Source organism: Gracilinanus agilis, chromosome 5, assembly GCF_016433145.1.
Source record: "Gracilinanus agilis isolate LMUSP501 chromosome 5, AgileGrace, whole genome shotgun sequence".
Classification (NCBI taxonomy): Eukaryota; Metazoa; Chordata; class Mammalia; order Didelphimorphia; family Didelphidae; genus Gracilinanus; species Gracilinanus agilis.
The window spans coordinates 208,384,079-208,401,212 of NC_058134.1; the positions used below are offsets into that span (position 1 = coordinate 208,384,079).

The following is a 17,134-nucleotide window of genomic DNA, read 5'->3' on the forward strand; positions in this document are numbered from 1 at the left end:
AAGGAAGGAAGGAAGGAAGGAAGGAAGGAAGGAAGGAAGGAAGGAAGGAAGGAAGGAAGAAAAGAGTCTAGGAATCTGGAAAGCAACTATCAGGAAGAAACCTCTCCAGTACATCTTCCGGCATGTGCTAGAACACAAGGGGACAGCTTTGGCTTTTGATCAACACAGCTTGGTCCCAGGGTTGGAAGTTCTAATGTTGGTTATGTTTTTCCATTGTCCAATGTTCTTTGACTGATTTATGATGGCCATTTGTGGCAGGCAATGTGAGGAGTGTTTGGGGACAAGGAAGCCATTAGGGTACCCTTTACATCTTAGCATAAAGATGATCACCTACGACTAGGACCAGTTGTCCGGAATCTGCTGGACCACTGGGACTTGTCACTCAATTCTACTCTTCTCCCTTTGGATAGTTCCTCAAGGACTGAGGAAGTATGTTGGCGGTCCAGGCAAAGTTGTGATAGATGGGTGTCTCTTTTCTAACAGACCAAGGCTGAAGGGAGGGTAATGATTGTGGATTTGCTATACACGGTCTAACGATGTGTCTGTCCTTTGTTGGTGGGAATGTATCATTCAGATCCTGACCGGGGAGGACTGGAATTCGGTGATGTATGATGGGATCATGGCTTATGGAGGGCCCTCTTTTCCAGGGATGTTAGTCTGTATTTACTTCATCATCCTTTTCATCTGTGGAAACTGTATCCTTTGCTGCTGCCACTGAAACCCCACTTTCCCTATTCCCCAAATCCTTTCCTGTTGCCCAATAAATGCACCTTCCCAGGACTATTTGCTTTCTAATTCTACACTGTCTTTTCTATTGGACTTCTAACTATTTAAGGAGTCAAAACCAAGGCTTCCCACAAATGAAGGGTACTGGAAAGAATTGACGTTATAGGATGCTCAGGTGAAGGAAGGGACTTCTCAGACCAAAAGTCCATTTGGAGCTGTAACTTGGTGGTAACATAAAGGATAGGGCAAGGTTGCAGATTGAGTTGCCTTAGCTATCAAGGATACCTGTTTCATGATAAATGTACCACCTTCCTTGAGTCAACTCCCCTAAAAGCTTATTTTACTAGTTCTTTTTATTCCTCTTTCCTGTGAAACTGCTCCATGTGAAGCTTTAGTCACTGGCAGGGTTAAACTGTCTTCACCTGAAGGCTTAGCATCCAAACAGGTAGGTGACTCAGAGGACAGAATATTGGATTTAGGAAGACCTAAGTTAGAATCCAGCCTGGAACTCTTTCTAGCTATGTAACCCTGGATAAGTGATTTACCCTTTGCCTCAATTTCCTCATTTGTAAGAAAGGGGATAATAGTAGCACCTCCTTCCTAAGATTGTTATGAGGATTAAATGAGATCATAATTGTAAAGTACAGTAAAATAAATAAGTTAATTAAATAAAAATATGTAATGGAGCACAGTGCCTGGCACATAATAAGTTCTATATGAATGTTAGCAATTAATTATTGTCATTATGTTTTTTCATCTATATGATGGGAATAATAATAGTACCTACCTTACAGGGTTGTTGTAAGGATTCAGGGTGATATTTGTAAATCACTTTACAAACTTAAGGCACTATATAACTGTTGGCTGTTATTATTGTTGTTTTTATTATTATCATCCCCATGAACCAAACCATGGGCCAGAGATTCCAGAAATGCCCTGAATAATGATACTCTCTGTCCTTGTCTAGAAAGGTACTAAAATGTGCATTCTCCCATGGACCATTAGGCAAAAAGTGCCTCCCAGAACTGCCAGACCCCTGAGCTTCCTTCCTTAAATTTCACATTGGTCACTCTCTCTCTAGAAGTATGGTGGGTCACTCTGATACCTCCTTGGGGCTTCTTTCCTTTGACAGACATTAGAACTTTCCACACTCAGTCACATAATGTCATTAATCAAACACCATTGGGCAGCGAGGTGGCACAGTGGATAGACTACCAGGCCTGGAATTGAGAGGTTCTGGGTTCAAATGTGGCCTCAGATACTTCCTGGCTGTGTGACCCCAGTAAAGTCACTTAACATCAATTGCTTGACCCTTGCCCTTCTGTCTTAGAGTTGTTACTAACACAAAAAATAAGGATTTTTTTTTAATTTAAATATTTACTGAGCATATTTACTGAGCCTCTGCTATGTGCTGAGTCCTATTTGGTGCGGTGGGAGATCTCCTTCTCAAGCTTACAGTCTAGCTGAAGAAACAAGACACTCACTTTTTTTTAATGAACTAACAGCAAAGAGCCAAGATGTGCCAAATAAGAAGGGAAGAGAGTAAGCATGCTAGGAGGTCAGAGGAGAAAGAGACCACTGAGGGACAGCTAGAGCTGTCAGAGTCAGTCTCACAGAGGGATGCATCATGACCTCCTTGACTGCCTGGAAATGTTGGTATAACATGGATTGCTCCTACCTAAATGTTCTAACCTAACCTTTTCTCCTCTCCTTTTTGGGGAACGTGGCCCCTTCTCTGAGCATTTTAGGGGACTGAGTTCCCGCCAGGTCCAAAGTAACAGGACTCTGGATTCTGCTTCATCAATTCAAGGCAGCAAGCACTTAGGAACTATGGTTTCTTGGCCAAACATTGTGCTGGAGATACAAAAATTAAAACAAAGAAATTCCTGCCTAAAGAGCTCACATGCAAAGCACTTTGTTAGCCAAAGTGCTCCAAAAAATACCAGATATAATGATTATTGTCTTGCATTTTGTCATTCTATGGAATCATCTTACTCAAAAACTCTTCCTGTGGACCTGATATTATGCTAGTCACTGGGGACAGAAAAGCAAACACACAATCTCCCCCGCCACAGACTAAGCTCTGGGAGGTCAGAGATGGCTTCTTTTGTCTTTCTATCCCGAGCGCCTAGAATAGTGCCTGACACATTGTGGGGCATCAGTGACTATTTAGTGACCGATTGAATCTTGAAAGTCCACTAAGGATTCGAGGAGGTTGAGGCAAGAAAAGAGGGCACTCGAGCTCTCCCAGTGGGAGCAGCCAGTGGAAAGTCACAAAGATGGGGAATGGAGCGTAATGGATGAGACGCAGTCAGAAAGCCAATTTAACTGGGTCATAAAGAGTGTAGAAGAAAATAATGTACAATAAGGCTCAAAAGGTAGTTTGGGACTCCATTGGCAAGGATTTTAAGTGCCAGACAAAAGCAAGAGAGCTCCTCAAGTTTATTCATAGAAGAGTGACACAGTCAGACTTGAGGAACATGGAGGAGAGGATATGCCACAGCCCTCTAAACAGTTTATCCAGAAATTCCACTCTTGCTTAATAAAGGTGGAAGTCAGAGCAGTGACACATACCACCATATGAACATGAGTAAGTCACTTAATATCTAGAAGCTCAAAAAGGGGCTGGTCTGAGCCCGGTACTTGGGAATTCTCACCCAGATGATCCATACTTAATTCCTCCCAGACTAAACAGAGCTAAGGAATGGAGGGAGGCTGGGACCAGAGACAGTTCCATGAAAGTGGTCTGCTTTTATCAGGCTACATTGCCTTAATGGCCAGTCAATGGGAAGCTCAATCTAGAAATGATGTTCCATTTCAACCTGACTTTCCTTTTCTGAATGAAATGAGCCCATCTTGGGTCCATGTTCAGCAGCAATGTTTCAGTTCGAGGTAAGGAAGGTTGGGGAAGGGGATGGAGAGATAAGCATCTGGGTCAGCTCTGTACTTACTGGCCTTGGCAGACTCTGGCCCAGCCTCAGGGACATCATTGTTTTTTAGCAAGGAATTTCTATCTGTGGGCTTATGATAGGAGTTGAAAGAAATATCCCAAGAGGCCCCCTCAGTGCCCAATTAAAAAGAACCTTTCGTGTTTTGCATGATAATGCACGTACAACCCAGACCAAATTGCCTACCATCTCTGACAGGGGAGAGGGAAGAGAAGGAGGGAGGGAGACAATTTAGAGCTTATAATTTCAGAAAATATATGTTGAAAATTGCTATTACACATCATTGGGAAAATAAAATATTTTTGAATAAAAAGAACCTTTGAGGCGGGCCTAGAGTTGGGAAATCCTGGGTTCAAATCTGGCCTCAGATACTTCCTAGCTATGTGACCCCTGGAAAGTCACTTAACCCTCATTGCCCAGCCCTTACTGCTCTTCTGCCTTGGAATCATCTACGATTGGAGGTAAGGGCTTTGTACAGCTGGTGGTATTTTATAGAGAGTTAGTTTTAACTAGTCATCTCATTGGGGAAATAACAATAATTAGCATTTTATAGCTCTTTAAGATATTTAAAGCACTTTAAATATATAAATATAATATATATGATCTTGTTTGATCCTCACAACAACCCTCCTTGTGAGGTAAGTGCTATTGTTATCTTCATTTTATAGATGAGGAAACTGAAGCTGACAAAATTTAGAGTGTGAGGCAGGATTCAAACTCAGGTGTTCCAGACTGCAATTCCAGCATTCTCTCTACTCTCTACAGCAGCCATTTGGGCTGGAAACTAAATGATTAAAGAGTTTGTCTTCCACTTGCTACTTGAACCCTTAGAAGTCTGTAGGCTAGCCTGGCTACCACCTTTTTGAGGCTTTTCAAAGTGAGCAGAGGCCAGGAAACTATTTGTCAAGGTGGGTATAGTTGGATCCCTTGGCGTGAAGTTTGATATTTATTAAGGACATTACTGCAATTTTTCTGTGTTCCACGACTGTACCGTGCTGTAAAAGACTCTATTCTTCTATTCTCGTTGCCCCTACCCACTCTCCTAGCCTCTGCCCCCCCCACAAGAATCCCCAATCTAAGAGTTATTTCCTTTACTAATGTATGAAACTAGACATCTTGCTGAATGTGTTCTTGGCTATTGCTGTGGACAATCTGGCTGATGCCGAGAGCCTCACATCTGCCCAGAAAGAAGAGGAAGAGGAAAAAGAAAGGAAGAAACTAGCCAGGTAACCCTCTAACTGAGCCAAAGGTCTAGACTTCTGAGAGTCCAAATCTTAGAAAACAGTTTCCTGAATATCTCAGATGATGGCAGAGAAGATTGGGCTCTGGCTTCTGTTTTTCTGTTCAATCTATTCTAGGAAGTTGGGTATTCTGCAACCTGGGGGTCTGCTCCTGATAGCTGACCAGTCACTCCCCTTATTGGGATTACACTGTTCCCACTATATTCTCTACAATTTATTCTCTACATCTCATTTCCCAGATACCTACACACTCTAGCCAACATATTAATTGCCCAGCAGGGCTTTTAAAAAAGCCACAGAAACATAAGAAAAGGTACAGGTATTGGGGCTGGGGTGGAGTGGAAAGCAGCCACTTTGAGCTTCCCTCCTTATTAGCTTGCATCTAAATTCACCTTGTGAAGAGAAAACAAGCCATGCACTCTTGGTTAACCCAGAAGCCAACAAAAAAAAAAATAGACCCGGGGGCAGCTGGGTGGCTCAGTGGTTTGAGAGTCAGGCCCAGAGATGGGAGGTCCTGGGTTCAAATCTGGTCTCAGTCACTTCCCAGCTGTGTGACCCTGGGCAAGTCATTAAACCCCCATTGCCTAGCCCTTACCTCTCTTCTGCCTTAGAACTGGTACTCAGTATTGATTCTAAGACAGAAGGTAAGTTTTTTTTAAAAAAATAGACCCCCCCCCAATGGACTACAGATGCTATTATTGCTCCAGCCTGGATTGAGAGTGGTAGCCCATACATCTTCTGGGCACTTGCTACCAGTTACCTTTGTCAATATATCAACCACAACTCAGAGGCAAGTTGTGGAATCAAATATGGCTGTTAAACTGAAGCCATTAAAGTCCTAAGCAAAGTAGAAAAGGACAAGGGTCTGGGAACCCAGTCATCAGAGTAATGGTGCCCAGAATGATGCTATATACACAGCAACAAAGGAAGGAAGCCAGATGTCTGAGATACAGATCCCTGGAGGTTCTATATTGCTTTAACCTTCAACAAGCCAGAGTAAGGTCTTATTCTATGCTGATCACCCAAATAAACATTCATTCATTCTTCCTCTTGTTGGCCGCCCAGGACGGCCAGCCCTGAGAAGAAGCAAGAAGTGGAAAAACCAGCTGTGGAGGAGACTAAGGAGGAAAAAATTGAGCTAAAATCAATTACTGCTGATGGGGAATCTCCACCCACCACTAAGGTGAGTAGCACACCAACAAGGTGCAACAACCCCCAATAAGTATTTGTCCCTGCTGCTGCTGAACTCCAGAATCGGTCTTTCCAGATTAAGCCAACCAAAATGGGCACAGAAAAGACTAATGTACCCTGATCAAAGAGAACAACAAGGAAGGATGAGAGAGAATTTATTTTTAAATGGGACCAGTATTTGGGTGGAAGGCAGAGGAAATAGAATGGCAAAGTAGGAAGGAAAGTCAAGTGCATTTTCGCCTTATGAAATAAGAGAGGCAGCGTTGCATAGTAGACAGAGGGATGATCTAGGAAGACATGGGTACAAGTCCTACCTCTGACACGTACTGGATGAGTGACCAACGGCAATCATTTAACCTCTAAGTGTCCCAGGCAATTCTCTAAGACTACAAATTACTCACGAGTAACTGCATTAGTGAAAAGAGCTCCCACACTGGGAATATCCCATTCTGATGAAATCATAAGTCCAAACTACAGAGGTTATAAGAAAAATAATCCAACAATTTCAAGGAGCTATGATTTCATCAATGTGGATAATTCCTTCTCTGATGCAAATCACAACCCCTCTGCACCTGAGTAGACAGTTTCATGAGTCCCTTTGGCCAAAATATTTACTCCCTAATAGCCAACCTTTTTGGCCTCAACCACACTACTCCTCTATCAACAGAACTGTGCCTAAAACATTTCTAGCTTAGTTGTGTCTGTCTTAATTTGTGCCCTTCTGTTGACAGCATTTGTGAGCTTCAGTCACCTCCATACTATGATCTGAGGACTTTAGTAGAAAGCTCACACAGTTTCTGTTAGAAGTTTTAAATGACTTTCTCAAGTGGTCAAATCCATGTAACAATGTCTAACTGGATTCCTCGCCCTTCTCTCTCTTGACTGTCTAGATCAACGTGGATGACCTCCAACCCAATGAAAATGAGGAGAAAGGTCCCTATCCTAACCCAGAAGCTGGAGGTACACAGTCCTGCTGCCTAGAATGGAGGCTGGGATTGGGGGCAAAATCTCTAGCTCCCAAAGTCAAGTGGGAATAGTTGACTTCCCCCTTAGTCGGTATTGTGTGGTGTGATGTCAGTGAGTCAGTCACTTATCCTCTCTGTTTCAGAGCCTTTTTGTATTATTTGAAGGTAAAAATTTTAAAATAAAAATGTCACCCCCAGTTTCCTCAAAGGATTAGTTTCAGGGATAAATAAGCTATAATCAACACTATTGTTTTCAGATTATGTCTGACAAAGTAGTATTATAGTTTATGTTACAACTATACATAATTGTATAAGTTATGCCATAATGTCATGTTATAATAGGACATCCAGGTCTCTCATGTGCTTTAAAGAACCCATTGCTGGGTACAAGGACAAATGCCAACACAGGTATCTATCTTCCTTTTTGGTTTTTGTAAGCACTTTGGGAGATACCTCAGAACAAAAAAAAAATTCTTACAAATTCAATTTTATACTCATTTTATTTTGTAAACTAGCAGGCAGAACTCTCCTTTATAAAGAGATCAAAAGAGCAAAAGTCCATGATTGTGTTCAAATTCCCTCCAAAACACTGTTCAATCTTCTGATCCTTGTTCATAGAAATCCCTGTTTAAGCTAAGCCTGTATGCCTGCAGCCAGTAATATCACAATACAGGTATTCCCACACCTCCACCCACTCTTCTTGTTTCCCTTCTTTTCTCTCCCATGTCATCCTTCTTAAGACTTCTTACATTGGCTCTAGCCAGACCAAGGGCGTTTGCATCCTTTTTTTTTTTTTTGGTTGCCATGGAGACAGTGGTTGCAGATTTCAATGATAGCTCCTAAGAAGCTAAAGAAACAGAAGTCTGCTCCATGTAGTCATGAAACAGGAAGTTAGTTTATATGGATGGGAGGAGAGAAGAGAATGAGCAAAAGCTTTGGACCTGGGAAGATGACCCATTCACTACTTTCCAAAAGTCTTCAAAACCTCTCTCTCTCTCTCTCATCTGAGAGACAAGAGAATGGATGCCATTCCCCCAACATGAAACATGGCTGTTAGGAGATTCATATTTCAGAATCAGGACTGAATTCTACCAGAATGCAGTCATTTGTGAGCCTGATTTTTTTTTTAGTAAATGAGGGGATATTGACACCTCTTGCACCTGTGACAGCGACCCTCGAATTTTATAAGATTTTAAGATTTTCATCAGCACCGCTGGTCAAAGAGAGGAAGGAAGGAGAGAACCATGGCCTGCCAATTACACTAGAGAGGATAATGTTCCTGTTTATCAAGTGGTATTGAAAGATATTGCTGAGATTTTAAATGCATAGAAAAGAGCAGAAGGGTAGTCAGTAGGAAACACGGACAACCAGGACAGCTTTGAAAATATCATGTGGAATTTATTATGTGTATAACAAGCTATTCATAATGCAGATTTGCAGCTTCATGCCCAATACTCTTTTTTTATATTCCTTTTTGTATATATGAAAGTGCCCATCTTATGGGGTATTTGTTAAATTCAGAATTAAAGAAGAAAAATGACTGCTGGATCTCTACCCCAAAAGAGTTCTCAGCCTCTTTTCCTCCCACTCAGTTAAAAAGATTGCTACTCATTAGGTAAAAAGTGCTGGATCTGGAATTCTTCCTGCTTGAATTTCCTTGAGAAGACTGTGCATCTCGAGGAGATTACAGACCTTGGATGCTGCACAGGACCTAGCACAGCACTTACCACTCTAGGAGCACATTCTCAGTGTCTCTTACAGGCCCCAAGGACAGGGTGCTCTTGAATCGAAGTAGTTTCTCAAGTATGTCTGGGCTAGAGGGCAAAAGCTATGATTTGCAGACGGCAGGTTCTCTCCTTGCTAATTAAATGAGTGGATTTTTTTGAAGGGGTGATGCGGGGACAAAAAGTTTAAACCTTTTGTTGCTCCCACGTGAATTGAATTGAAGCAAATTAAGCTGAAACCAATTGAGTTCATATTGGACCACCATTGTATAGAGATAGACTCTTTCCTGGGGCTCATCTGAACACCCCAGAGGCTAACCTATGTATGTAAGCACTTATCCCTCTCCACCCCACCCCAACCATGTCTGAAAGATGGCAGAGGCTTAGAGCCAGCCCATCAAATATCAAGGATAAGCCTATTGCAATAAAAAAAAAAAACTGATCAATCTCATTTGCTTTCTATTTGTTTAGCATTTGTAAATCAGGAAATTCCCCTGGCCCCACTCTATGCTGAATGAATCATTGACCTTATTCATAAGATCATAGATTATAGAAGTGAAAAGAAGCTCAGAGATCACCTACTCCAATCCCTTCACTTTATATGTGAAGCAAAGTCCAGAAAATTCAAGGTTTATATTCCATCCCATTATGTCATAAACTTCTTAAGAGTAATGTTATCTGGGGGCAGCAAGGTGGATCAGTGGATCGAGAGTCAGGCCTAGAGATGGGAGGTCCTGGGTTCAAATCTGGCCTCAGATACTTCCTAGCAGTGTGACCCTGGGCAAGTCACTTAACCCAATTGCCAAGCCCTTTCAGCTCTTCTGTCTTAGAGCCAATACATAATATTGATTCTAAGATGCAAAGTAAGGGTTTTTTTTGAAGAGTGATGTCATCTTCCCTTCCATATAAAACTGAAGCTTAATAAATGTCTGGTTATTTGAATTTCATTTGATCCAACAGAATTCTATAGACTACCTGAAAATTGATCCTCATCCCATCTCACATGGTCACACTCCTTTCCTCCTGACCCATGCTTTTCCCCCTTCTGTCAACAATCTTCTCTCTTTTTCTCTGAAGACTAATCCCATAAACAGTTTAATCTTACCTTTCCTCTTCACCTCCTCCACCACATTCACCAAAAAACACCCTCCCTTGGTGTTCCTTAGTTCCCTGCTGTTCTCATCTTCTCTCCTGCTCCAGACATAGTATCCTATGAACCTAACGGCTCATCTCCTCATGTCCCTCCATGCTGGAGGGAAGAAACCATGATTTTTCAGCAAGAAGTATATCTTCTTGCTATTTAAGTGATGGAATTTCACGACGGGGGTGAGCTATGGATAAAGGGTACAAACTGGTGGTTTTTTCTTTCTTAATCATGCACAAACCATTGCTTGAATTCTTCTGGGTCTCAAAATCCTAAAAGGCTTTCAAATAAGCTTCTGCTTTATGTTTTTCTCTTTTCTTGGCCAGGGTTGCCCTTCAAACCTCTTTCCCCTCTTCTCTTCCACAGCCTCAGGCTGTCAGCCTCTCTGTGTCAGATTGATTCAGGCAAACACAACTTCAGAAGGGAATCAGGAAGGTTTGAGGGAAGCAAAAAGTTAGAGGGCTTCCAAACTACCCCCTTCAACTATTCTCTTTGAGAAATGGAAGGTGCTAGTGACCTCGGAGGCACCCTCATTATTTAATCTCTTAATTCCAAAGGCTTAGAGTTAGTCTTGTGGACAAATAACATATTCTCCACTTAGAAATATTCATTCATCCACTCACCCAGGGTGTGTAATGCTCTGCTAGGGCAAATAGAAAGGAATTATGGTTTCATTCATATTATTCATATAATAGGGGTGATCAGGAAAACCCTTTTAGTGGCTGAACTGGGGCACCTACTATGGAGCTACACCTACATACTCTGGCACCATGTTCTGGCCCCTTGCCAGGCATGTACAATCATAAGCCCCTGATTGATTCTTGAATGGTTTCCAATTGTTCTGTGACCAGGGACTGTGCCAAAGAAGACTGGTGACTGGGCCAGGAAGAGCCACTAACTCAATAGACTATAAAGAGTGAGGAATAATTGCTTACACTCTTTTTCTGAGGTAGTCTCTTTGCTCAGACATAGCCAGTGCCAGCTCTCATTTGGACCTTCAATGGGGAAAAGGTAAGGGATTTCTGGATCTCCCCTACCCTATTTCTGGAAGCAAATTATGGCATAGATATTAGCAAGAGTGCGAGCTTGCTCTGTTAAGTATTCTCCATAACTCTCAAATTCTGAAGTCCCCTATCTTCCCCAAAGACGGGAAGAAATAGCCTGAAATTTCCCCTTCTTTCACTAATACCATTGCCAATGGAGGAGGGGAGGAGGAAAATTTCCATCCCTCATCTTTCTGCCTTCTGTAAATGATGTAAGCAGAAAGGTGAAGAGTGATATTAGGAGCTGAATTCTTCCTTCATAGCTGGCTTTCTTCTCAAGAGCCAGAACTCATTCCCCTGGGAGTTGTGGTCTGGCTGATTCAGCCTGTCACTAGACATTTCTGGTGTGGTGTCAGTTGCTGTCATCCTGTAGCCAAAGTCCTTTCATCATCTCAGTTTGATTAAGAAACTTCTTAATTCCTGGCTCACTAGTTATAAGGAAACCCTTAAACACCTTTCCATTCAGCGTAACTTTCCTAAAATCAGCCTCGTGCTTAAGAACCTTCAGGAGTTCCCTGTTGTCTTTAGAAAAGAATAAAAAATGCCTCTGTGGGCATTCAAAACCCCCACAATCTGACTCCTTTCCATATTTCTTTGTATGCCAGTCCTCTTCACATCCTCTGCTTTCCAGAAAAACTGGCCTAATTGCTTTTTCCCCCACCTGGCATTCCATCTCATGTAACGTCTTAGTACATCCTTTCCACCATGTCTGGAATATAGCCCTTCTTCACTGCTGCCTCCTAGAATCCTTAGCTCCTTTCAAGACTCAGCTCACCAAATGCCCTGCTCTCTCCCTTATCAATCATTGTGTTTACCTGCTATATGTCAGTAGAATCGGGAATTGTTTATGGACTGGATTTCATTTAGGAAACTTTCACAATTGCTTTTAATAACTTCCTGAAACAGAATACTTCCCATTAAGCTCAACCAATATTTATTAGGTATGTGCTATCTGCAATACCAGAGCCTCCATAGAATGAAAGCGGTGGATCCCACATTGGGCAATGATAGAGGGAGGCTTTGCAAGCTTTAGTCAGAAAGACCACAGCATGTTACCAATATAGAATTGCACTCCAGAAGTGACAGAAATGATATCATCCCAGAAAAGTAAGTGGGCTGGGAGTAAGGACAACATATGGACAGCTTCTGTGCTGTAGCACCGATAGCCACATAACATCGAGAGATCTAAAGGAAGACCCCCCAGCACACAGGATAGGTTCCCCCACCCCATCCTCTACGGAGGATTTAGGTAAGACATAATAAGAGATACCCAGGATGAGAAAGGGGGAATGAATTACCATCTGCACCATTGCAGAGAGCATCCATATCACCAAAAACCACTCTCCCACTGAAAGGTGAAAGTATTGTCCTGGAGTTAGGAAAAGAAGGACAGTAGGACATTGTGGAGGGCTTTCATGTTTAGTTAGGAGACAATAAAATTATTGAAAATATTTGTGCAAAGAGATGATATGATCATATCTATGCCTAAGAAAGATTATACTGGGAGGGGGGAGCAGGGTTAACAGTAAGGTGACTTAGTGGATTGAGAACCAAGCCTGGAGTTGAGAGGGTCTGGGTTCAAATCTATCCTCAGATACTTCTTAGCTGTGTGACCTTGAACAAGTCACTTAACCTCCTTTGTCTAACCCTTACAGCTTTTCTGCCTTGGACCCCATACACGGTATTAATGTTAAGACAGAAAGTAAGGGTTTGGGAAAAAAGATTATATTGACAATAATATATCAGATGTTTTAGAGCAAGGGAAGGAGTTGAGATGGGGAGCTATTGTAATAATGCAGGAAGGAGGCAGTGAGGGCAGTTATTAGGATGTCCTTAATGAGTATAGAGAGACACAGACAAACCGAGAGATGTCATAGAAGTGAAATTGCCTGGAGCTATCAATGTGACCAGAGCTGTGAGAGGAAAGGGAAACATCAAGGGTGACCCCAAAGTTATGAATTGGAGAGGTTAGGTCAATGGTTGTGCCAAGGAGCAGACAGTGACTAGAAGGAACAGATTTAAGGAAAGAGAGATTCAATTCATTTTTTATGAGGACTAGGACCAAGTTTCACGTGGAGCGAAGTAGAGATGCTCTTTAGATAATCTAAAATCTAGCCTCAGGGGAGAGGCCAAGAGTAGAGGTATAGACTTGAGAGTCATACATAGGGTGGCTGAAATCATGGAAATGCCAAAGGAAAAAGTGTAACATTGAGAAAGAGAAGATAATAGCCAAGGACAGAATCTTGCTCTTTGTTAAGGAAGGAAGGAAAATTTGTTTGGCGCAGTATGCCAGGACCAGCTTATGGAAGCCCATGAAGTTTGGGATCGATTTCTGAGCACTTGGGAGCCACTTAATCAGAAAAATACCAATATGCCATTGGGTGTAGTCCATACTCACCAGTGGTGAAATAGAGATTCAGCCTAACGCTTATCCGAATTGGTCATTTAAAAAAAGTATTTACAAGCCTTTTAACAGACCTTTCCTTCTTCTTGCCATTAGGGGATAAAATGATCAGGATAAAACTACTACACATGCCTCCTGGCCCCTGCTCCTGCCTCTCCCAAAGGAAGGGGATATTTCACTAGCGATCAGTGAGATAGTCTGCTCAATTCTCACTTTTCTAATGAGGAAATGAGATGCTCCTAATGAGGAGTAATCATGGACTGACAACTCTGGAAGTTCTTTCCAGTAGCTTTATATTAGCTGAATATTGTGGGCCTGCTGTGAGATGATCGTTTTACTTTGCATTTGGCCTTAAGACTTCAAAGTCAGCTATTGCAACTGAAGGATTCATCAGAATATCAAGGCCTGACCCTGATAAAAATTATCCTAATATGAATCCATTCAAGTAGAACCTCAAAATCTAGCATCATAAAATCCATTGGCACCCAAAGGATCATGAGATTTTTACCTGGCAGCCATGTTTCCAGAGGAGAAATGAAGAAAGATGCTACCTACCTCCTGATAAAGAGTTCAAAGACTCAAAGGGCATCGTGAAATTTGCGGGGGACAAGGGATTGGCGAGTGCAGAAATTTGGGGGTCTGACTACACATTTGCAACAGGGGTTTTGTTTTTCTTTCATTCTCAGCTTAGAAGTGGGGAGCAGGATGGAAGGGGAGAGATGGTGTATTTTTTGCTGATTGAAAAAATAAAATATAATTTAAAAATAAGATTCACTTAGCAAGTCTTAACCCACACTCCAAGAAAGAAACTGACAATAATAAAAGCTTCGAACAAGGTAGTAAAGGAAGATAAGTTTGGGAGATCAGGCAGGAACGAGGTTGTAAAGGTCACTGAATGGAAGGCTAAAGAATCTGGCTTTTGTCCTGGAGGCAATGAAGGTTTCAGGAACACTTATCTGACAACAGTGTGCAATAAGAATTATAGGAAAAAGAGACCAGAGACAAGGGGACATTATTAAACCAAAGAAATTTAGAGCCGGATTCTAGTTAACAAGGCACTGCCAGGTCTTAAGTTGAGACATATGATGCCATCCCCAGCTTGGCCACATCAGAATACATTGCTATGTGACCCCTTTATCCGAGGCGGCTGTGGCTTACAAAGCCTATGTTCTAAAACCCTTCCTGATGACTCAGAAATCTCCAAGGGCAGGGGTGAAGGATGGGACCCTTCAAAGGGAGACTCTTTCTTTTTGTGAATTTTAAAGCACACTTGAAAAGAGCAGAATACTTTTAAAACAGCATGATACAGTGGAAAGAAAAGGAGAACCTACATTCAAATTCCACCACCATTACTTAGCCACCTGTGTGACCTTGGGCAAGCTTCATTTGTAAAATGAGATTGGACTCACTAGCCTCGGAGTTCCCCACCAGCTTTAGATCTATGACCTTGTGTCTATGACCCTGTACAACCGTTTTCTCACATATATATAGTCTATCTCTATCACCTTCCATAGGATCAGTCTGTCAAGAAAGTATTTTTTAAAAACCTGCTATGTTGGAGGCACTGTGCTAGGTGCTGGGGATGCAAAGACCAAAGTCCCTATCTTTAAGGAACTGACCTTCTATTGGGAAATCAGGGCAGCATGTGCACTTTTTGGACTATATAAAATAAATACAAGATATTTGGGGGGCACATAGGGGCGATAGCGTCTGGGGAAGATCAGGAGAAACCTCGGGTAGCAGGTAACGTTTGAAACTTTGCAGGAAGGAGGCAGAGGTGAAGAGGAAGCACATTCTAGGGAAAGAACGGTCTGTTTGGAAGCACTGAGATAAGAAATCATACTAAGTTCCATAAACAGAAGGAACCATAGAAATCATTTAGGTAACTCCTTTTGTTTTAGAGATATAGAATCCAAAGCCCTGAAAAATAAAGTTACACCAGTCAGTCAATAATCATTTATTAAGTGCCTACTATGTACTAGGCACTCTGCTAAGCTTTGGAGACACAAATACAAACAAGAAAAAAAAGAAAAGAAAGAAAAAAGTCCCTGACCTCAAAGAGCTTACAATCTAATGGGGGATGCCAACATAAAAAAAAATGAAGCTGAAAAGCAAGTAGGAGAAGGAAGGAAGTACCAGACTGCAGGGCAAGATGAAGAAGTCAGATGTCCCAGAGTAGCGAAGCCAGGTGAGAAATAAGGAGTTCTGAGCTGAACTCCCTTCTTAAATGGAGGTTTTGGAGTTCTTGGCTCCATGGTTCCCTCAAACAAAAGGGCAGAGAGATAGTAATGAGATGGAGTACCAAGGTTGATGGGATCTTGAAGTATAGTGAGGTTTTCCCCAAAATGAGTTTCCTTGAGACATGAAGTAGAAAAATCATAGATGAATCAGAATGATACGGTGAGATGAGAAATGAGGAAATTTTCCGAACTGAGATATTCCTCTTTAACTAGAGATTCTGGACTTTCCCAAGGTCATACAAGGGAGTAAGACTCCAAGTCCTATTTCTGCTGCCCCACACTGCTTCTTCTCACATCTCACAATTCCTCAATCATGTGCTGTCATAAAAGCCTCTTTTCTCCCTCTCCAAATCCCACTTCCAAATATCAAAAGCTCCCATTATAACCTACAGAAATAGAGCAATGAGATTTCTATTATAGACGATTTACTGAAATTCCACAGAAGTTAATGTTTCCTCAAACCTTCACTATGCTGGATAGATATTGGCAGTGATAGGTGGGAAACTCATATTTGAGTGAGCCTATTTTTCTAACTCTTACCTTCTGTCTTAGAGTCAATACTTAGTTTTGGTTCTAAGGTAGAAGAGTGGTGAGGGCTAGGCAAGGAGGCTTACATGACTTGCCCAGGGTCACAAAGGTAGGAAGCATCTGAGACCAGATTTGAACTCAGGACCTCTGGTCTCCATCCTGGTTCACTATCCACTGTTCTACCTCATTGGTCCTGAATGAGCCACTTTCTTACAGGAGAAGAAGAGGAGGAGGAGCCTGAGATGCCTGTGGGTCCACGTCCCCGCCCACTTTCTGAGTTGCACCTCAAAGAGAAGGCAGTACCCATGCCAGAAGCCAGCGCATTTTTCATCTTTGGCCATAACAACAGGTATTCCAAAAAACCATAAAAGTAAAGATCCTGTTTCCTCCAAAGCATAACACCTAGACAAGCCACCAATGGTCTGTGTTCAATTGTTTCTGTCTCCAAGGTTTTGGACATCATTCCAACACCACCCAAAACCTAGGTGCCTACCAAATGGGCTGCAGGCTGCAGGCTCAAGAGAACCCACTCAGTCAGCCATGCAGCACTGCTGGGAAGCCAAAAGCTTGCTTATCCCTGGAGGAGAACCTCAGAGAGCACCCCTGCTATGGTATCAGCATCTGCATCTTCTAACCCACCATTTCTTTTCTTCCAAAGGTTCCGTCTTCAGTGCCACCGAATTGTCAACAACAATGTCTTTACCAACTTGATCCTCTTCTTCATTCTGCTTAGCAGCATCTCCCTGGCTGCTGAGGACCCGGTCCGACACAACTCCTTTCGGAACCAAGTATGCATTCCCCCATTTTCCCTGTCTTCCTCTTGGAGGACAGGAGTATGAGCAGGCCCAGAGGTGTGGTGGCTGACATAGTTTTGTGAAAGCCCAGACAGTAAGAAGATGCTCTATGATGTATCTATGGTCAAAAGTATCATCTGATGGAGGTCCAGACTCCATAGGTACCCATTTATCAGGACTAGAAGC

General features: G+C 42.2%; 1 protein-coding gene across 1 annotated transcript in view; it reads left to right on the top strand.

Moving 5' to 3' along the window:
- CACNA1C (calcium voltage-gated channel subunit alpha1 C) overlaps positions 1-17,134 on the top strand; it is a 1,013,247-nt gene that overhangs the window by 867,796 nt on the left and 128,317 nt on the right. Inside the window, exons 15-20 of the mRNA XM_044679095.1 lie at positions 575-695; positions 4,786-4,900; positions 5,981-6,098; positions 6,997-7,066; positions 16,371-16,503; positions 16,813-16,942. Of these exons, the coding sequence (XP_044535030.1) occupies positions 575-695; positions 4,786-4,900; positions 5,981-6,098; positions 6,997-7,066; positions 16,371-16,503; positions 16,813-16,942 (687 nt within the window). The remainder of the gene's footprint in view (positions 1-574; positions 696-4,785; positions 4,901-5,980; positions 6,099-6,996; positions 7,067-16,370; positions 16,504-16,812; positions 16,943-17,134) is intronic.